We start from the raw sequence: 22,653 nt of genomic DNA, 5'->3' as shown, positions 1-22,653 counted from the left end.
GAATTGCATACTGTAATTTGATCACCTGGCACATGCTGTATGACAGTGAGTGACTCACAAGGCTCCAGCCTCTCATAGTTGTGTGCTTGTAAACAAACACCACGTGACATGTGATTGGGGACTACCCTAAGATACATAATAATATGACAGGTAAAATTAAGAATGCAATGTTCTTTAAATAAAATCAAATCCAATTTTATTTGTCACATACACATGGTTCGCTTTATCTCCTAACGTTTTGCACAAGTTGACTGCAGGTACTATAATTACTTAAAAAGTAGGTACAAATATTCAAATCTATTAAAAAACGTAAAATATATACTTTCAACGTTATTGACGGTAATAAGCGGTACTGAGAAACCGTCCTGTGGCATTTTCCAAATACCCCGTTATATGGTATACATGGTATACCGTCCAAGCCTAGTGTTATGAAAATATAACATTCTATTATCTGCTTACTGAGAACTGCACCTGGTTACCCCCTCTCAATGGCATGTGACAAAGCCCAATGTTTTTCCCAGATGTTCTCAACTATTCCAGTCTGCCTATCCTCACCCTAACCTCAGCTGTAGCCTTTGTTTTTCACTCAAGTGTGATTTGCAGGAGTACTTGAAGTCCTATTACTCGGCATAAAATGGATGCGTCGTAGACAATGGAGGTGGATGATTTCTGGTGTCGCAACGACATGCGAGTTTTCTCAGAGGGGAAATGTGTCTGAGGCTGTGGTTTACACTGTAGCTGAAGCTGCAACGGCTCAGCTTTGTTCTGACTGGTTGGAAAATCATTACTTTGGTGTTGGTAGGAAGGCTAGAGCGCAAGTGTGATTTTACCTCCAGTGAGTTATCTTCGGGTGAATCTGAAACGTTTCGCAATGACATTTTCAATGATTTTTGTGCAGATGGATTTTTGTGCAGATGGATTATTGTGCAATTCTCCACTCTTTCGACGACTTTGTACGGTGGGTGCTAAATAATCTACAAAGACATTCTCTACAGAGACGTTCCGCAGATTTTCTGAAATGATCTCTTGAGGATGTGTGATTTTGTGTTAAATACGATTATTTGGCACAGTCCTCATATCCTTCTGGGTAGGACGTTGGAAAGAGAGAGAGTGGCAACTGGCAATCATAAAAAGCTCATAACCATTTAAATCATCAAGTAGGACAGAGGAAATTAAATGGGCAGGCCTGCCTTAAGGCGCTCTTAACTGTCTGAAAGTCCTTCACAGGAAAGTTCAAAAGCATCACTGGGCCAGAGCACATCTGCTAGCCTATAAACGTATGTGTGAGAAAGAATCAGCCTCCCACCAACACTATACTGCACTGTACACACGCGCATGCACGCAGAGGAAAAAGAGGGTTCACAAGCAGAAGGGATTTAATCACACCGCAAACCCTGTTAACAGAAGTATTGAGCAATGTGCCAGCATGCCTGTGCCTTTCCTGTTGCTAAATGCTGTATATTTTTAGTAGTGCATAGCCTTGGGGGTTGTTTGATCAGTTGGCTTTCCACTCACGGCCTGAGAGAGGAATGACTGTGCCCTCCTTACTGACAGACGAGGAGAGGCAAAGCCTAACTCTGGGTGTAACGCAGAGTTATAGGGCAGAAGGATTATGACATAGTCTGGAGTTAGCAAGATATTTTTAAAAGGATGCATGCATCAAAACGGCAACATTTGGTTTGTGGACGACATGATTTAAACAATAATGTACTTTCAATTTTTTTACACCCTAACTTCTTCACAACTCTCTCTCTGTCTCTCTCTCTCTCTGTCTCTCTCTCTGTCTTTCTCTCTCACTCTTTTTCTCCCAGCCCTCCCTCTCTCCCAGCCCTCTCTCCCTGTCCTAGCCATCCTCTCTCTTCCAGCCCTCCTCCCAATTAAATATAATTAAATTCAAAGGGCATTAATGTCATGGGAAACATGTTTACATTGCCAAAGCAAGTGGAATAGACAATAAACAATCAGAAATTAACACTCACAAAAGTTTCAAAAGAGTAGAGACATTTCAAATGTTACATTTCTGGCCTCTCTCTCTCTCTCTCTCTCTCTCTCTCTCTCTCTCTCTCTCTCTCTCTCTCTCTCTCTCTCTCTCTCTCTCTCTCTCTCTCTCTTCAAGTCCACTCAATGAATACAAAATGGCTTTATTGGCATGGGAAACATATGTTTACATTGTCAAAGCAAGTGAAATAAATAATGAACAAAAGTGAAATAAATAATAAAAAATTAACAGTGAACATTTACACTCACAAACGTTTCAAAGGAATAGAGACATTTCAAATGTCATATTATGTCTATGTACAGTGTTGTGAGGATGTACAAATAGTTAAAGTACTAAAGGGAAAATAAATAAACACAAATATGGGTTGTATTTACAATGGTGTTTGTTCTTCACTGGTTGCCCTTTTCTTGTGGCAACAGGTCACACATCTTGCTGCTATCTTGCTACACTGTGGTATTTCACCCAACAGATATGGGAGTTTATCAAACTTGGATTTGTTTTCAAATTCTTTGTGGGTCTGTGTAATCTGAGGGAAATATGTGTCTCTAATATGGTTATGCAATTGGTAGGAGGTCAGGAACTGCAGCTCAGTTTCCACCTCATTTTGTGGGCAGTGTGTACATAGCCTGTCTTTTCTTGAACGCGAGGTCTGCCTATAGCACCCTCTCTCAATAGCAAGGCTATGCTCACTGAGTCTGTACATAGTCAAAGCTTTCCTTAATTTTGGGTCAGTCACAGTGGTCAGGTATTCTGCCACTGTGTACTCTCTGTTTAGGGCCAAATAGCATTCTAGTTTGCTCAGTTTTTTTGATAATTCTTTCCAATGTGTCAAGTAATTATCTTTCAGGTTTCTCATGATTTGGTTGGGTCTAATTGTGTTGCTATCCTCTCTCCTAGCCCTCTCTCTCTCCCTCTCACCGTCCTCGGCCTGTTATCTGCAGCTTTTCTCCAGAGCGCGTGATCCCTGCCCCTTACTGGCAGCTTGGACCCTGTGATCACAGGAAGTGTAGGGGAAGCAGTTGTTCTCTGTTGTCTCCGGTTCCAGCGAGTGCTGATTGAGTGCAAAAAGGGCAGGTCATTCAGAAAGGGGGTCGCCCCTCCCCCTCTTAGACTGGAAGGGAAGCCGGTTGTGGGGGGCTGGAGGGGTGGGGGCAGTAGCAGCCCTGGGGGGAGGGGAGGATAAAGAGAGAAGGAGAGAGAGAGGGAGGTGGCTGCAGTGTTTTCGTGTGATAGGTTTTTTTTTTTTTTCAATCACTTTTCTTACAGGTGGAAGATTCTTGAGAAACTCTTTGGACTGATCTTTACAGCTGTCCTAAACATATCCCTTTATTCAGACAACACTTGAGTTGAAAAATTAAACCTGCATGGTGGGGAACACTGGAATCATATAGGCAACATGTCTGTATGATGTCTGGCTTATGGATGAACATTATTTCAAGGATAAAGGATCATGAGAAGCAGAGAATAGGATGAAATCAGCAGTCAGCTCATGGGACGTTTAGCTCAACAAACAACCTGTTGCTATAAGAGATTTAGCCTGACAAACAATTTGTTGCTATAAGAGATTTAGCTTGACAAACAACCTGTTGCTATAAGAGATTTAGCTTGACAAACAACCTGTTGCTGTAAGAGATTTAGCTTGACAAACAAACTGTTGCTATAAGAGATTTAGCTTGACAAACAAACTGTTGCTATAAGAGATTTAGCTTGACAAACAACCTGTTGCTGTAAGAGATTTAGCTTGACAAACAACCTGTTGCTATAAGAGATTTAGTTTGACAAACAACCTGTTGCTATAAGAGATTTAGCTTGACAAACAACCTGTTCCTATACAAGATTTAGGTCCACAAACAACCTGTTGCTAGAAACTATTTTGTGCAGCACTTTTTTGAACCATAGCTTGTCAGATTTGTGAAATTAGGAACTTGATCTTGAACACTTTCATCATCAAATGGCATGCGTCTACATCCTTGTTTTGGCTGGCTAAATGCTTACATTTACACACAAACAGTTGTTGTTTTACTTCAACACAATCAAATGACAGTGGATGGAGCAACACTGCCTGACACTGTCTGACTGATATTGTGAGAGCAAATCTAAATTGAAATGTTATCAGACCACAATTGTGTTGCAACATTAAATGGCTTAAATTACCCCACCACAGTAGTACATTTGACTGTGACCTGGGCCTGTCATAGTTTTCAAAGAAGTGAGGGAGAAGGAGGGTAAGAGGACCCCTAATCTTTGCCTGTATGCTGCCATGGGCACCGAGCACAGAGCTGAAACCCTTTGATGTGGAAGAAGTGTCCTCATGAATAAACATGACTCATCTTAGTAGTGTGACTCAGGAGAGGGGGAGAGAGAGAGAGGGAGAGAGAGATAGAGAGAGAAAAGAGAAGGAGAGAATTGTGTTTGTTGTATTGTGTTGGGAAGACGTGGCACGTTAAAAAAGTCAGGGAGAGGCAGTTAGTCACGGCCCCTTCCTATTGAGTGTGTCGCCCTTTCATACCCCGCCACATGGAGAAAAATGGAGAACCCACCGTGGGGGATTATGGGAAAAGCTCTGTTCTATCCTCCCCTCTCTCTCTCTCTCTCTCTCTCTCTCTCTCTCTCTCTCTCCCTCTCTCTCTCTCTCTCTCTCTCTCTCTCTCCCTCTCTCTCTCTCCCTCTCTCTCTCTCTTCCTATCTTCTCAGCATGCAGCAACTGCTCACGGCTTAAGGTGATGGGTAGGGCCTTACCCTGTCAGAGATTGTATTATGTGAATATGTGGATTTAGAGGCTGCCACTGCTTACCCAACCAGTTTTTCTCTCTAGTGTGTCGCGATGTGAAGAAACACTCACTACGAGGCAGCAGTCTGTTTCAGAGCAAACACTCAAAATGAATGCATCCTTTTGCTTTTTCATTCTAAATGAAAGTGATATATGGTGCTGTTTTAGATCAGCTAAGAACAACCTAAATGTTTTCAAGTTCAAATAACCTCACCATATGTTATCATAGGACTCTATCACGTGCAGCAATTATCCATACTATCTACTGTAATATCCTAACATTAGTGATTGTGATTGTACATCTTTATTTCTATCTTTCAAACCAAAATGTAGAATTGTACAGTATTATTATTATATAAGGCAGCAGAACCAGTCTCTGGTGTTTTTGGGGGTTTCTTTTCAAATCCTCCCTGCTCAGGTCAGTCCAGCCAAAGCAGCCCCATCTCTGCAGTTTTAGAATTCAAAATGAGGCATAGCCTACAAATCAGAGTTCCGTACAACCCTGTCTATTCTCCTTCTACTCAATTTGAAGTGTAATAATCTGTGTAATATGGAGATTGGCGTTTCTGTACATCTGTAAAGCAGCGGATTTCAGAGAATCCCAGACTCCTGCAAATACCACAGTGTTATCTCTGCTGCTGCTCTCTCTCTCTCTCTCTCTCTCTCTCTCTCTCTCTCTCTCCCTTTTGTCCATGAAGGGGAGGAGATTATCATGCTGTTCTATATCTTTTTGCTCTCTTTCTTTTTTCTCCCTTTACTTTGAGAATAAAGCCTGCTTCTTCAGGAGCCTGTCGAGCTAAAGGGACGCAGGAGTTATTTTGGTCTCCAAAAGATGTCTTTCACTGCTTGTTTACATCGGAAGGTGGAGTCGTCCCCCCCACCCCCGCCCACCTCCCCTCCCCCTCTCTCCCGCAAGCAAGCTGCTGCTTATATTTTAAATCCCTTTCTTAATATCAAGACTTGGAAAGCAGAAAACACTTTCTGTTAACTGTCCTCCCCTGCTGTTTTGCAACAAGCAGGAATCTTTTACCACCAAAGATGGCCTGGACTGCACAGACATGAGAAAGAAATGTCATGGTAGCTGTTGACAAAGGTTGATTTCGTTTTTTGATTTGCTCATGATAACACTAAAACGGGTTGAAATAGCAATAGTCATTTGATTCATTTTAAATGTAGAAATACATTTCCCAGACTTCATGATGAAAATGAAATAGAATTTTAACACCTTCAGTTTGACGTAATGCCCTTGCATTACATTAAATGACCCCGTAGCATCTTCTAAAGGACTGGATTCTGATGTAACGGCAACACTGTCACTGCAATAGTGCTCCTTGATGGTGTTTTCAAGAGCAGAGATTGATTTAGGTCTATAAGCAGTCAGTACGTGTGAGCCTGCACAGATCCGCTTGGCTGGCTGAGGTGAGGTGGTGATGCTGGCATTCTATGGTGGAAGAACTCTCACCAACCAGCCAGCCGGCCAGCCAACCAGCCTGCCAACCAACCAGCCTGCCAACCAGCCAGTCAGGCAGGCAGTGACTGCAGCAGCAGGCCTAGTGGATTAGAGCATTTCCACTCACACAACCCTGTGAAATACGCCTGGATTCTAACACAGTTCACAGCCTGAGATGAAGCAACTGTTAAAGCCCTGACCTAAGATGGTGTGTGTGTGTGTGTGTGTGTGTGTCGCCTCTCTAAGGGGAGGAATTTGTTGAATAGAACACATTTCAAGACAATCCTACAGTCCATTGGTTAGTGATAGCACATTGACAATTATACTTATCCATGTATATCTGCACTAGGGAAGAAAGTGTTGTTCCAGTCATTTAGAATTCAAGTGTTCTGGATCTACTTCGACGGAGGAAGGAGGGAAAGCATTACTATGAAACAGACAAGTCAGAGTACCTACAGTATCTTGTTTAGTAGTAATTATTTTGTATGCGGAAGCTTGTTTTTAGCCTACGGTGGAATTAATGTGACACAAGGCAGCGCAGTAAGTGTGTGTTTCTCATAACAGGGGGGAGTCTGCGCCGGGACTGACAGTTTGACATTTAGTTTAATGATAATGAATTACACACACTCAATCCTGTGTGTTTTCCAATGTGTTTTCCATAGACCCTCCTCGCAGTTGTAGCATTACTCCTCCGACGGTAATGTGATTTATTCCTAATGTTGCAAATGAGATTAAAAGGCAAAAGAAAGACATATTGGGGTCCGGCGTCTGGACCACATGCTCTGTGAGTCCTCATCTACTGCAAAGTCTGTGGCAGCAGTGACATCATCAATTATGATCAATTATGAAAAGAAATATGAAGCAGAAAAGGCAGAATTAAAGAAGAAGAAAGAAGGCGAAAGGTGGGACAGGGGGCGTGACCCCACACACATGGTATTCACACAGACCGTAGCCGGGGCCTGTCTCCATAGCGCTGCCTTCTGAATATACTGCCACAGAGAACAAGAGAAAACCCTAACAGACTTAGACTGGTCAGGCAGTTTGTGAGCCAGCCAAGATAGATTTGTGTAATCTTTCGGATTTTCTCATATGGTCTCGTATCGCCCCCTTATTGAAATAGCAGGCCGCGGAGCTGGACTGAGTAGAGGCTAAAGCTTTAGGCCTGTCTGTCTGTCAAGATGGCTCTTATAAGAGCTGCTTTTCTGTTTGGTTTTCACTCCCTTCCCAGAGCTTATGAGACTCTGAGTTATTTAATTAGGGATGTGTTCATGTTCATATTTTGCCATCCGGGCTCCCCGCTGAGACGGAAAGCAATCAGGATAGGTATTTTATTTCTTTATCACAGTGATTTAAGAAGCTGTAAAATGCAGGGAAGTGAAATGGGCCCTGTTGGTTGGTTGGTTGGTGGAGTAGGATAGGACTCTGGGAACTCAATTCTCTGCCTGGCTGATCTTAATGCTGGTTAAATTATGAATGGCGTCAGACAGATTGGTAATGTAGTTTTAATAATCATTCCTCCTTTCCCTTCCTCCAGCTCAGCGGAGAGCAGGAATATTGGCCTGGGTTTGTCCCTGGGCCTTAGAGGGTCTACAGGGGGACTATGCGTAGGGTCTGGGGGGTCCGTCGGGGCCTTCCAGCTGTATATATGACCCCTGGTCATGTTTGGACCCCCTGTGGATGGTGCTGTTGTTCCGACCGAGACATGGTCAAAACCTGTTGGGAATAAAAAAATATATACAGTTGGCCTGGGTCTGTTTGAGACTGTGTCTAAATGTCTGGCAGCTGTAAAGGTGTGTCCGGAGAAAAAAATCGTAGGTCTGTTACATTGATTCAAAGTACGTTTCAACAGATGTTTTGCACAGTATGCGTCCGATGTTTCAAGTTCACAGAACATAAGTAAGTTATAGGGCAAGAGCCTTTCTCCATTGTATGTATCATTAAGCAGCTTGATGTACAAGTGCACACCCTACATTTCAGCTATAGAGGTGTCCTTGAAGAGAACTGTTGTCCTGTAGCTCTGTAGGAAAGATGATGTTTAGAACCCCACAGGCGAGTCACAATGGACAGCTTTGCTTTACAGTGTGGACTCGGGCTGAAAGCGAGAGAGAGTGTGAGTGTGTGTGTCTCTGTGTGTGTGTGTGAGAGGAGAATAAATGTGTGTGTGTGAGAGAAAGAGAGAAAACGTGTGTGAGAAAAAGAGAGAGAGAGAGAGAGGGAGAAAGAGAGAAATTGTATATTAGTGAGTGTATGTGTGTGTGTGTGTGTGTGTGTGTGTGTGTGTGTGTGTGTGTGTGTGTGTGTGTGTGTGTGTGTGTGTGTGTGTGTGTGTGTGTGTGTGTGTGTGTGTGTGTGTGTGTGTGTGTGTGAGAGAGAGACAGAGAGAGAGGAGGGGGAGAGAGAAATTGAGAGAACGGGGAGAGAGAGAGAGAGAGAGAGAGAGAGAGAGAGAGAGAGAGAGAGAGAGAGAGAGAGAGAGAGAGAGAGAGAGAGAGAGAGTAAATCTCAGTAAGACAAAAACAATGGTGTTACAAAAAAGGTCCAGTTCCCAGGACCACAAATATAAATTCCATCTAGACACCGTTGCCCTAGAGCACACACAAAACTATACATACTTCGGGCTAAATATCAGTGCCACACGTAACTTCCACAAAGCTGTGAATGATCTGAGAGACAAGGCAAGAAGGGACTTCTATGTCATCAAAAGGAACATAAAATCTGACATACCAATTAGGATCTGGCTAAAAATACTTGAATAAGTTATAGAACCCATTGCCCTTTATGGTTGTGAGGTCTGTCGTCCGCTCACCAACCAAGAATTCACAAAATGGGACAAACACCAAATTGAGAACTGCATGCAAAATTCTACAAAAATATCATCTGTGTACAACATAAAACACCAAATAATGCATGCAGAGCAGAATTAGGCCGATACCCGCTAATGATCAAAATCCAGAAAAGAGCCTTTAAATTCTACAACCACCTAAAAGGAAGCAATTCCCAAACCTTCCATAACAAAGCCATCACATACAGAGAAATAAACCTGGAGAAGAGTCCCCTGAGCAAGCTGGTCCTGGGACTCTGTTCACAAACACAAACAGACCCCACAGAGCCCCAGGACATCAACACAATTAGATCCAACCATATCATGAAAAAACAAAAAGGATAATTACTTGACACATTACAAATAATTTTTTAAAAACTGCACAAACTAGAATGCTATTTGTCCCTAAACAGAGAGTACACAGTGGCAGAATACCTGACCACTGTGACTGACCCAAAATTAAGGAAAGCTTTGACTATGTACAGACTCAGTGAGCCTTGCTATTGAGAAAGGCAGCTGTAGGCAGGCATGGCTCTCAAGAGAACACAGGCTATGTGCACACTGCCCACAAAATGAGGTAGAAACTGAGCTGCACCTTCTAACCTCCTGCCCAATGTATGACCATGTTAGAGACACATATTTCCCTCAGATTACACAGACCCACAAAATTCTAAAACAAATCCAAATTCCCATATGTATTGGGTGAAATACCACAGTGTGCCATCACAGCAGCAAGATGTGTGACCTGTTGCCACAAGAAAATGGTAACCAGTGAAGAACAAACGCCATGGTAAATACAACCTATATTTTTGTTTATATATTTTCCCTTTTATTCGTTATCTATTTGCACATCATGACAACACTGTATATAGACATAATATGACATTTTGACACGTCTTTATTATTTTGGAACTTTTGTAAGTGTAATGTTAATTGTTCATTTTTTATTTATTTTTTCACTTTTGTTTATTATCGATTTCAATTTAAACATATGTTTCCCATGCCAATAAAGCCCCTTAAAATTAATTGAATTGAGGGAGAGAGAGAGAGGGAGACAGAGAGAGCGGGAGAGGAAGAGGTAATGAAACAGGACCTCCTAATTTAGTTTGACATTTAAGATGACATATTTTGAATCACGTTGCTTCCTTACAAATGAGCCTCTGTATTGTTGTGTTTGGCCTAATGTCTCTCTACTTCTGAGGTGTAACAGGAGACGACGCGGGGTTCACTCTCGCCCGCCTCTCCTCCGCTCGCAGCTCCGTCACTGACTGACTGACTGCCGGGGTTACTAGGCATGCTATTGATTATAGCCCAGTGGACGGCAGAAAAGTGCATTTGATGCGTCTGAAATGGAAGGTGTGAAATGGTTTCTCTATACAATGCAATTGTCCCGTACAATAGAGTTTTACCATACAATTAAAAATAAAATATTCGGGGGATTCTGTGGCGATATTTTTGTGCAATATTATTACATTTGTATGATAATCGTCTGGGAGTAAGATTGAAGTTCTGTGGGTGATCTTGCCATTTTCATGGGTTGCTTACTTTGTTGGAATGGGGTGTTATAGTCTCAATTAGTGGGTTGAATGGGAATATGAGCACACCTTTGTGGTCAGAATAGGTCATCTGCCAGAAGCCTCTTTTCTTCCTATCTGCTATCTTAATGTTTGCGTCCCCAATGGCACCCTATTCTCTACATAGTGAACTACTTTTGACAAGAGCCCCATGGACCCTGGTCAAACATAGTGCGCCAAATAGGGAATAGGGTGCCATTTGGGATGCTGACCGTCTTCTGAAAGACCTGTCATGGATAGGGTTGGGGCAGGAGTGTCAGTCTCGTTCAACAGGCTTTAAACTGATGGAGTCTCTGAGAGTTGACTTAACAACACTATCTCGCTATACAAGTCCTTGTACTGTTTGTTCATGCTGTACATATTACTGTCTGCATATTTCTTTCTTGCTGTCTTAATGGCATAGCATGTTGACTAGTGTGGTGTGATGAGAAACAGACTTGAGTGAACTGTGTCGTTTCAACCAGTTTTGAACCGCTGGGTAGCTTTTCCATGCACTGGTAAACAGGCCTATGTTTGGTTTTCTGGAAACTTTTTCTATCGCATTTAATCACTGTTGACCCACAGGACCTCTATACTATGTGGTTGCAGCAGAACTCATGGCACCACCTCAGCCAAGGTAGAGATTAGAAAACACAAGAGGAAAAACCATAGCCCATATCTACTGCTGTATTCAGGCCCTGAACCTGGAGCCATAGCCCATACTTACTGCTTTATTCAGGCCCTGAACCTGGAGCCATAGCCCATACCTACTGCTTTATTCAGGCCCTGAACTTGGAGCCATAGCCCATACCTACTGCTTTATTCAGGCCCTGAACCTGGAGCCATAGCCCATATCTACTGCTGTATTCAGGCCCTGAACCTGGAGCTACAGCCCATACCTACTGCTGTATTCAGGCCCTGAACCTGGAGCCATAGCCCATACCTACTGCTTTATTCAGGCCCTGAACCTGGAGCCATAGCCCATACCTACTGCTGTATTCAGGCCCTGGACCTGGAGCCATAGCCCATACCTACTGCTTTATTCAGGCCCTGAACCTGGAGCCATAGCCCATACCTACTTCTCTGTATTCAGGTTCTGAACCTGAATCAACAGCCCATACCTACTGCTCTGTATTCAGGCCCTGAACCTGGAGCCATAGCCCATACCTACTGCTCTGTATTCAGGTTCTGAACCTGAATCAACAGCCCATACCTACTGCTCTGTATTCAGGCCCTGAACCTGGAGCCATAGCCCATACCTACTGCTGTATTCAGGCCCTGAACCTGGAGCCACAGCCCATACCTACTGCTGTATTCAGGCCCTGAACCTGGAGCCACAGCCCATACCTACTGCTCTGTATTCAGGCCCTGAACATGGAGCCATAGCCCATACCTACTGCTGTATTCAGGCCCTGAACCTGGAGCCATAGCCCATACCTACTGCTCTGTATTCAGGTTCTGAACCTGGAGCCATAGCCCATACCTACTGCTCTGTATTCAGGTTCTGAACCTGGAGCCATAGCCCATACCTACTGCTCTGTATTCAGGCCCTGAACATGGAGCCATAGCCCATACCTACTGCTTTATTCAGGCCCTGAACCTGGAGCCACAGTCCATACCTACAGCTCTGTATTCAGGCCCTGAACCTGGTGTCACAGCTCATACCTACTGATCTGTCTTCATGCCCTGAACCTGGAACCATAGCCTATACCTACTTCTCTGTATTCAGGTTCTGAACCTGAATCAACAGCCCATACCTACTGCTCTGTATTCAGGTTCTGAACCTTAATCAACAGCCCATACCTACTGCTCTGTATTCAGGTTCTGAACCTGAATCAACAGCCCATACCTACTGCTCTGTATTCAGGTTCTGAACCTGAATCAACAGCCCATACCTACTGCTCTGTATTCAGGTTCTGAACCTGAATCAACAGCCCATACCTACTGCTCTGTATTCAGGTTCTGAACTGTCCATTCCTCCACACTTTTTCAATGATAACATTTATTGTTGTCTCTTCTGCATAAGGCATATTGTATTTTATTTTGTAAGTGCTTGAGGTAGGCACAATAACAGACAAGGAGCACCATAATATAGGAAAATAAAGGGTAGTGGTGGGGGTGAAAGGAGGTAAGGGGGGAAGAAAAGGTTGATGTGAATTGCCTGGTACAGTAGGAACAGTGCAGATGCCTGGGAGCAATACAATACCATTATTATGTCTTTTGATGGGGAATTGGAATGGTAATGTCCTGCCCATTCCCCTGAAGTTTTAATGTAATTGTACGGCATATAAGGAATAAAAAACTTTTCTCTTTTATGAGTCGGGAGACATTTCATGCTAAATCGCCCTCCTGTGGTGAGGAACTCTAGCTGGATATAGAACGACTGTAGTTCTGCTCATGCTGCTTCCTAGTGACATTACGAAAGAGACAGACGCAGTGCTTCTGGGCCAGGTAATGAACATTGCTTCAGAAGATTATTTTGTCTGCGATGTGATTAAGGATGAATTCACATTTTTTTAAGGGTTTACGTTAATTCAAAGTTCATTAAAAGTAAAAATCCCAAAGATTCTTCTACTCCGCGTGGGGGTGGGATTTGATGGACAATTTTGTTTACCCACTAGGTCTCTCTGGTATTCTTCTGAACACTCGAACATTGATTTGTTGTTGAATGCTAATACTGTTGCTTGAAGACCTATTTACCCCTTCTTGTTCAAGCTGGTCAGGTAAATGCTCTGTCTTGTGTAGTAGTTTTGAGTTAGTCTTTGGGCTAATTTTAGGAGAGGTTAATGAAGCCATTTCAAGGGGTGTGATTCGATAATGAGGCCTTGTTGGAAAAGTGTTTCCAATCTCTGGGACAAATTTACACAATCCCACAGTTTTCAGCCCAGTTTAATTTAAACTCTCGTAAGTGTTAGTTTTCGGGGTCAGAGTCTGTCGGCTGCGGATTGTAACACGTTTATTAACTACGTGTTTTTTGTGCATTGAAGTCGTAGACCCAGAGAACAAGTTCAAAAGAATTCCTTTAAAACACCAGGCCAGTTCTTCATTGTTTCATTGTTGATTAATCATGAGTTAATTCATTTATTTTGATTCATAACATGCTTTGCGGTCGTAAAATTCCACTTTGGCCAGAGGGATGGGAGCTAACCAACAGTGACTTGGTAATGATAGAAACAGGGTGTGGTGACTGTTGAGATTTCGGTTGCAGATTACATTTTTCCTACGGCTTTTACGAACACGGGTGAAGGCGTTGCCCCTTACAAACATAAATTGCTTTATTTAATACCCATTTGCTTTACAACCTACATTAGGAAACTACTCTCCATATTTTTCACTGGAGAAGAAATGAGACTGGGATTATGAGAAATTCTTAGCACTCTGGATGGAGAAAATTGGGGTTTAGTGAATTAATACACACACACACACACACACACACACACACACACACACACACACACACACACACACACACACACACACACACACACACACACACACACACACACACACACACACACACACACACACACACACACTGAAACAAACTCTGAAAATTGCTCTCATGCTGATCCCCTCCATCCCCTCCCTCCATCCAAATTTAATTCAGTTTGTGCTGCAGCAATGCCGACTAAATGGTTTATTTTATTTTGAGTGCAATTTCGTACCCATTGTATGCTTGACATAAACATGGACAAATGATTTTGTTGAACATTGACTGTAATTCAACTCTATAATCAGTTTATACATTCCAATTTCATTCCTTCTAACTTAATACTCAACTACTTTCACAGCCACTTCACAACCCTTATCAGTAACTATAGGCACAGATTGTATTTATCATAATGCCATCAACAAAACTCAGCGTCTGGCGTCGTTACTGCTTATAGAGCATGAGTTCTGTTTATGGCCCAGAGCTGAACGGCCACCATTGTTTTAAGTACAAAAATACCTTATTTTTTAGCTTTGTTGTATTTAATGGAGGAACTCTTGAATGTTTTATTTACTGATTGTGAGAGAGAGAGAGACGTGAAAAAAATAGAACCACCATAGTCTCCATCTTATTTGATACAGTCTCCATCTTATTTGATACAGTCTCCATCTTATTTGATACAGTCTCCATCTTATTTGATACAGTCTCCAGCTTATTTGATACAGTCTCCATCTTGTTTGATACAGTCTCCAGCTTATTTGATACAGTCTCCATCTTATTTGATACAGTCTCCATCTTATTTGATACAGTCTCCAGCTTATTTGATACAGTCTCCATCTTATTTGATACAGTCTCCATCTTATTTGACACAGTCTCCATCTTATTTGATACAGTCTCCATCTTATTTGATACAGTGTCCATCATATTTGATTCAGTCTCCATCTTATTTGATACAGTGTCCATCTTATTTGATAAAGTCATCTTATTTGATACAGTCTCCATCTTATTTGATACAGTCTCCATCTTATTTGATACAGTCTCCATCTTATTTGATACAGTCTCCATCTTATTTGACACAGTCTCCATCTTATTTGATACAGTCTCCATCTTATTTGATACAGTGTCCATCATATTTGATACAGTCTCCATCTTATTTGATACAGTCTCCATCTTATTTGATACAGTCTCCAGCTTATTTGATACAGTCTCCATCTTATTTGATACAGTCTCCATCTTATTTGATACAGTCTCCAGCTTATTTGATACAGTCTCCATCTTATTTGACACAGTGTCCATCTTATTTGATACAGTGTCCATCTTAGTTGATACAGTGTCCATCTTATTTTTTATTTTATTTTATTATTTATTATTTTTTTTATTTGTATTTTTTACCTTTATTTAACCAGGCAAGTCAGTTAAGAACATATTCTTATTTTCAATGACGGCCTGGGAACAGTGGGTTAACTGCCTGTTCAGGGGCAGAACGACAGATTTGTACCTTGTCAGCTCGGGGGTTTTGAACTCGCAACCTTCCGGTTACTAGTCCAACGCTCTAACCACTAGGCTACGCTGCCGCCCATCTTATTTGATACAGTCTCCATCTTATTTGATACAGTCTCCATCTTGTTTGATACAGTCTCCATCTTGTTTGATACAGTCTCCATCTTATTTGATACAGTCTCCATCTTATTTGATACAGCCTCCATCTTATTTGATACAGTCTCCATCTTATTTGATACAGTCTCCATCTTATTTGATACGGTCTCCATCTTATTTGATACAGTCTCCATCTTGTTTGATACAGTCTCCATCTTATTTGACACAGTCTCCATCTTATTTGATACAGTGTCCATCTTATTTGATACAGTCTCCATCTTGTTTGATACAGTCTCCATCTTATTTGATATAGTGTCCATCTTGTTTGATACAGTCTCCATCTTATTTGATACAGTCTCCGTCTTATTTGATATAGACTTCGATTGAAGTGGTTCTTGAAAAGAGATCCAGTTCACTTATTCATTTTCCCTCATTCCTCTATCCATGTGTTTAATATACTGTACTTATTCCTCAATGAAGCGTGACACTAAAACATTTCTCTTGTCTGTCTGTGTGTGCTGCTTGCAGATATGGTGAGGAAAAAGAACCCCCCTTTGAGAAGCTTCGGTGGTGAGGAGGAAGGAGAAGGAGAGACTCTGGCCTCGGAGGCCACTGGGCCGGATAGCGAGGACAGTACGGGGAGCCAGGCCTCAGAGCCTAACGGTGCCGACGGGCTGCTGCCAGCCGAACCAGGCCGGGCCCACGTGCCGGTGACAGACGATCAGGAGGACCCCTCCTCCTCCCCTGGCTCTGTCTCAGGCTCCATCGAACAGGATGGAGGAGGAGGGAGGGGGGATGGAGGAGCAGGAACAGGAACAGTGCCGACAGTCGGCAGCGACACGCCTGGCTTTAATTACCCCAGCCACAAGAAGGGAGGAAATGTAGCGTCCTTCCCCTGCCATGAGGTGACAGACTCAGATCTGCCGGCGCTCGCATCCCGGGCCCAGCCCGATGGGGCTGTGTCTCTGTCTCCGTTCAGATCAGAACCAGATGAGGGGGGAGGGGGTCAGGCACGCAGCCCGGCTGGGGAGCTGCTGCTGGGGGAGAGGGGGGAGGCCGGGGAGGGAGGAGGTGTAGAAGGGGTGCTGCTGCTGGGTGCCCAGGGGAGGGGCTACAGCAGTGCCAGCGGCGTTATCGTCCAGGGCGTCACCCGTAATGGCGAGGACAGGGACCCGTCCTACAGCCCCACAGGAGGTCTCTCAGGTCACCAGGATGGTATGGATAGCTCTGGATACCCTTTGCTACGCCCTCTCCACCCACAAAGGGTGTTAGGTGAGGGGGCCGAGGACACCATGCCCAGTCCCCTGGGGCCCGAGACAGGGGTAGCCCCTCCTTCCTCTCCCAAATTGCAGGACTTCAAGTGCAACATCTGTGGGTATGGTTACTATGGGAACGACCCCACGGACCTGATCAAACACTTCCGGAAGTACCACCTGGGCCTGCACAACCGCACGCGGCAGGACGCGGAGCTGGACACTAAGATACTGGCCCTGCACAACATGGTGGGCTTCTCTCCACAGAGCCTCCACACCAAAGATGCTACCCGGCCCCCGTCCCACGCTGCCCTGACCGGAGTGCTACAGGATGCAGCAGGGTCCACACGGTTGTTACTCAACGGCACCTACGACGTACAGGTACATATGCTCTGCACACCATTTTGTATCAACTCTTTGTATAATTTTGACATGATTCGCATCAGTTTGTGGGCATTCAACAGTGTGTTGGTTTAGTGGGTATGTATTTGTTTTACATAACCAGAGAAACTCAAAGTATCAGAATGCCCGTCAGTAGTACTGTATAATGGTAGAGTCCCTGCCCGACTAGATGCCCAGGCGTAGCATTGCATCAACCAATTGTTATCTGACACATCATCGACTGTGCAGCCGGGAATCAGATTGCTGTATCATATGATGTGGTTAGCTTATATGTAAAATATTTATCCATGCATTGTGTATCTGGCAATGTAGTCATATAGGAACTCAACCATTCTCTGCATTGAGACCCAGGCCAGCCATGGTTTGAGACTTGTCTCTTAGTGGGACACTTGAGTCATCAGAGTGACTGTGTCAAAGGAGAGAGGCCTCATGGGAACTGTAGTCTGTTTTATCACTGTCATAAATACATCTCAACTTGGAACATTACATTCATGAACTACAGTTTAGCCGTTAGTTTAAAGCTGAAAGATGTAACTTTTTGGGCCACCTGACCAAATTCATATAGAAATGTGAGTTATAGATATGTCATTCTCGTTGAATGCAAGTCTAAGAAGCAGTAGATATGTTCTATGTGCGCTATTTCTATGCTCCCCGTTCTTTAGATTTTGTTACTATCGGTTTTGTACACCAGCTTCAAACAGCTGAAAATATTCTATTTTTGGTTATTGAAAAGCTGCTTCACTGTGGTTTAGATGGTACAATGATTCTCTACAATATGCATTGCTTGCTTTGTCACAAACTGAAATTAGACTAACTATTGGATTTTTAGCAAGCAGGACATGGTGGAGCGATTTCTGAATATTTACCTTTAATATCCATGAAAACGCGTGCCAAACATATATTGCACACATGGACCATACAGTACCCCCACTGTTTGGGAGTTTGAAACATATTATCTAATATCTCCAAGAGAAAAGAGCCATACGTGACTTGGTTTCTTAGTAATCGTTGTCTCACTATCCATATCAATTGGATGTCACCGGGTTTGAATATTGTCACTATGAAATAAAAAAAATAAAAAAGTAGAATCAAAAACACTATTCTGTATTCATCCCCTAGTGGAATTTTCCATGTGGTAATAGCGAAGGCTGCTCATTTGTCATTACCCAATGAAAAGGGGGGAAAGAGTGTAGGGAAAGGAGAGGGAGCCAGTGAAAACAGGCAACTCGATTTATTTTAAACGAGGGGTAATGAACAGATGTCAGAGCCATTTATCTGCACAGCTTTCGCTGCATGCGGTTTCTCCCTCAACTTCAACAATGTCATGTTTACAATTCGAGTGGCGTATTTAACTCCAGTGTTCCTTAAAAATGAGGTGCCTTTGGCCCGGGGTCTGGGCCTCTAAATGCCATATCATACAGCAGGAAGGGCTATTTGTCCTTTAAGCCCACCAAGGATTGTAATTACCTCTAAATTAGTTTTCCCCCTTAAAAAAGTCTGACTGTCTCAGACAGCTCACTAAGGGCTGATGCGTTGATGAGCCTGTCACCTTTTATACTTTCTCTCTAGCACTCATCTGGTGTGTGTGTGTGTGTGTGTGTGTGTGTGTGTGTGTGTGTGTGTGTGTGTGTGTGTGTGTGTGTGTGTGTGTGTGTGTGTGTGTGTGTGTGTGTGTGTGTGTGTGTGTGTGTGTGTGTGTGTGTGTGCGTGTGTGTGAGTTGGCATGTGCTTCTGTCTCTGTGTGTGAGGGGAGTCAGAATGTGTGTATATGTGTCTGTGGGAGAACAATTCTGGTGAATGCCAGACCCGTGTGGTGTCTCATACAGACTTTTTGCATATTGTTATTTTTGGGAAAGTTTTGAGTTCCCCAGGAATTCACACCCTTACTGTTCCACACCCAAGTGAATGTTATGGATGGGCATTTATGTTTAGTCTACTGCACATGTTCACATACAGTATGTAGGATCTTAATTTGAGCCAGTCTGCTACAGCAGGAAAATTCCTCTGCAGCAACAGGAAATGCAAATTATTATGTGGATTATAATTAATGGACATTTTTTGTATGGCTTGATACATTTTTCATTAGAGCAAAAAGTGGTAGTTACTGACTTAAGATCAAACATCTGTAGTCTTACTGCATTAAGAATGCAGTGAAAAGTAGACTTTATAGTTGCAGGATTATGAACGAACGTGGTGCATTCAATTATTTCAATTGTTTCACAAGCCCCATATTTTCCCACTTAAAATCCCCAAACTTGATTAAAATACACAAAAATGAAAATACATTTCATTCCATAGTAGACATGTTCTGGTATTACAGTGTATTTATTTTATTGCTCATATTTCAGAGGACGTTTCACTTGACTGACTGGAGCGGTCATATAATAAATGGTGTATGTAGCTAGTCTCTTCAGGCAGTTTTAGGAGCGACCGACTCTGTTTCAGTCATTACATATCGTCTAGAAAGTGACGTCAGGCTGCTTTAAACCACATGAGGATCGAGACCTCCCACTTATACACACTGGATAGTCTACCAATTACAAAACCTCTCTGGCTCCGGGATATTTCACACAGCCGCCCTTATGTTTTCGATTTGAGACGCTTTGTTGCAGACTTCGAGGTCAAGGTGCGTAGGATGTTGAAATTCAGGGAACATGTTTGACTGCAAGGTTGGTTTGGTTTGTTGCGTTTACTAGACAACAACCTTGACGGCTGATCCCTGTGAGGCACTCTCGATGTTCACGCCTGCAGAACCATTTTCATGCTTTTTTGGAAATAGAGGGTGGATTTGTTGTGTATTATTAGGGAACAGGTGTTTCTTTAGCAGTATTCAGATATAAACCCCTTCTTTCTACCATACTGCTTCTGGTTGGCTGTATTGTCAACTTGAGCATCAAAACAATCTCAGTTTGCCATTTCCCTTGTTGAATAAAACGAGGGAATTCATTTGTAACAAAGCGTAATAGACTGCATTGTTATACAGTGTGTATTACCATATAAATGAGCTGCAGTTATCGCAGGTGTTCAAGTTCTATCGACTCTTCACATCGACTCCATCTGCTCAATTTAATTCCTCTTCACGTTATCATTGAATCGCTGGTCATGGAATTGTGACATCTGATAAACCATTCTAAACTGAGCTCACCTCTGTGTAGATATAGATGATAAGCTGTTCTCTTTATTCCTGGTCTTTCTGTGATGAGTCTGGGTTGGTGTTGTCAGGATGGTTTTTCTCCTGTGTCTGTGTGTAGGACTGACTGACTCACATATTGCACTTTGTCTGTGTATTGCTCTGGGTTTATTTTGTATATCTTTATTATTTTCACAGATGTAAAAATATATGATGAGGGTTAAAAGAGAAAGTAAAAGTGCATGGGGATTGTAAATCACCTTCCCCTTTCACATATTTATCAACAAATAAAGAGTAGGATTGTGATAAATAATTGTTGCAAATGAAACTAAGGAAAAGAAAATATAAGATTCAGGTAAATCAGCGGAAGAAAAAATTCATTGAAGTGAAATGAGTTGATGTCTCTTCCTCTTCTTCATTGTGTTCCAGGTGACGCTGGGAGGCACCTTCATTGGCATCGGGAGGAAGACTCCGGACTGTCAGGGAAACACCAAGTACTTCCGCTGCAAGTTCTGTAACTTCACCTACATGGGCAGCTCCTCCTTGGAGCTGGAGCAGCACTTTCTGTCTGCCCACCCGAACAAGATGAAGTCCCACCCCCCACAGCTGCCCAATGACGACAAGCCCTCGGACAGGAGGGGCAACTGTGTGACACGGGGCGGTGGTGCAGAGGGGGCGGAACCGGGAAAGTGGACGGACCGGGTGGCGGTCCGTGCGGAGGACGACTCGGTGGCTGGCTACTCTGTTCCCATCCGCGCCACCGACTCCCCTGGCTGGACGGGGACCGACGGCGGCGCCACAGCGGCGGACTATTACTGGTGTAAGTACTGCAGCTTCAGCTGTGAGTCGCCCAGCTCACAACGCCTCCTGGAGCACTATGAGAAGAGACACAACCAGCCTGGGGGAGGAGGGACCAGGGAGGGCAGCCCAGCCGAGAGGGAACGAGGAAGCAGCAAGGCCAGGGACAGAGAGAGAGACCCTGATCGAGACCTGACCCCCCACAGCCGGAGGAAAGACAAGACAGGAATGGGTGGCACACCGGGGGCAACAGACCCAGAGACGGTGGTGACCAGCTACAACTGCCAGTTCTGTGACTTCCGCTACTCCATGAACCACGGGCCTGAGGTTATTGTGGTGGCGCCTCTGCTCCGCCACTACCAGCAGGCCCACAGCATCCATAAGTGCACCATCAAGCACTGCCCGTTCTGCCCGCGTGGCCTCTGCAGCCCCGAGAAGCACCTGGGGGAGATTTCCTACCCGTTCGCCTGCAGGAAGAGTGCCTGCTCCCACTGTGCCCGCCTCCTACTCCAGCTGTCTCCCCAGGACATCTCCCCGTCCCCCAGGCCCAGTGTCACCCACCTGTGTGACCAGTGTCCCTATGCCACCAGCGACATCGACCTGCTCCTGCTGCACTACGACAGCGCCCATGCCACCCATGGCGTGCTGGAGGTCAAGCCCGAGGAGGAGGGCGCAGAGACGGGGAGGATCTCGGCCCCCAAGGGCCCTCACGGGGAACACTCATGCACCAAGTGCCATTTCATCACAGATGTGGAGGAGGAGATCTTCCGTCACTACAGGTGAGTAGTGGGGAGTTGAGTCTATTTGCAGACGTTGCTGACATGTTGTAGTTAGTCGACCAGTCAATTAGTTAAGGTTTGGTTCAGCTTCGCATTGTAAACCTGATTTTCATTGATACAAATTAGTGTGGTATCATGCATCATGGCTTAGTGCTAGAGTCCAGCTAGTGTAAGCATTGTTGACATGGTTCTTAATTCAAATTTGGGTTATGAGATGATCTGTTGTGACGTTGAAGTAAATCCAGGTTTGCTCATAATGAGCAGCAGATTTGCGCTGACACACACAGTACATGTAGTTAATCAACTTTAGGGAATCGATAGTGAAATGTTAAAAGTCAAGTAATTCAATAACCCCTTTGTGGGCTTAGATTTAGATTTGCCAGGTGTGTGTGTATGTGTGTGTGTATGTGTGTGTGTGTGTGTGTGTATGTGTGTATGTATGTGTGTATGCATGTGTGTATGTATGTGTGAGTGTCTCTGTGCTGCCTTCCTGTGTGCCTGTGTATCGGGGTGGGTTATGGAAAATACTCTGCAACTGAACCATATAATAGATAACTGAGCCACTGAAATCACTCTATTACCTTCTATTACACATCCACATAAGATATGAATTACAGAGCATTTCTCCTTTTCAGATCAGCGGCCTGTTTAGATTCGGCTGTTTGGGAATGT

General features: G+C 43.7%; 1 protein-coding gene across 3 annotated transcripts in view; it reads left to right on the top strand.

Annotated features, from left to right (window-relative positions):
• The window catches only part of trps1 (trichorhinophalangeal syndrome I), a 181,082-nt gene that overhangs the window by 28,107 nt on the left and 130,322 nt on the right, over positions 1–22,653 (top strand). For all 3 annotated transcript variants that reach the window (XM_052470060.1, XM_052470059.1, XM_052470058.1), the window contains 2 exons: positions 16,148–17,253; positions 20,834–21,981. In XM_052470060.1, coding sequence (XP_052326020.1) covers positions 16,150–17,253; positions 20,834–21,981 — 2,252 coding nt within the window. In that variant the 5' untranslated portion in view covers positions 16,148–16,149. The remainder of the gene's footprint in view (positions 1–16,147; positions 17,254–20,833; positions 21,982–22,653) is intronic.

The sequence above is a fragment of the Oncorhynchus keta genome, chromosome 19 (genome assembly GCF_023373465.1).
Source record: "Oncorhynchus keta strain PuntledgeMale-10-30-2019 chromosome 19, Oket_V2, whole genome shotgun sequence".
Classification (NCBI taxonomy): domain Eukaryota; kingdom Metazoa; phylum Chordata; class Actinopteri; order Salmoniformes; family Salmonidae; genus Oncorhynchus; species Oncorhynchus keta.
This window is presented reverse-complemented; position numbering and strand designations above follow the sequence as displayed.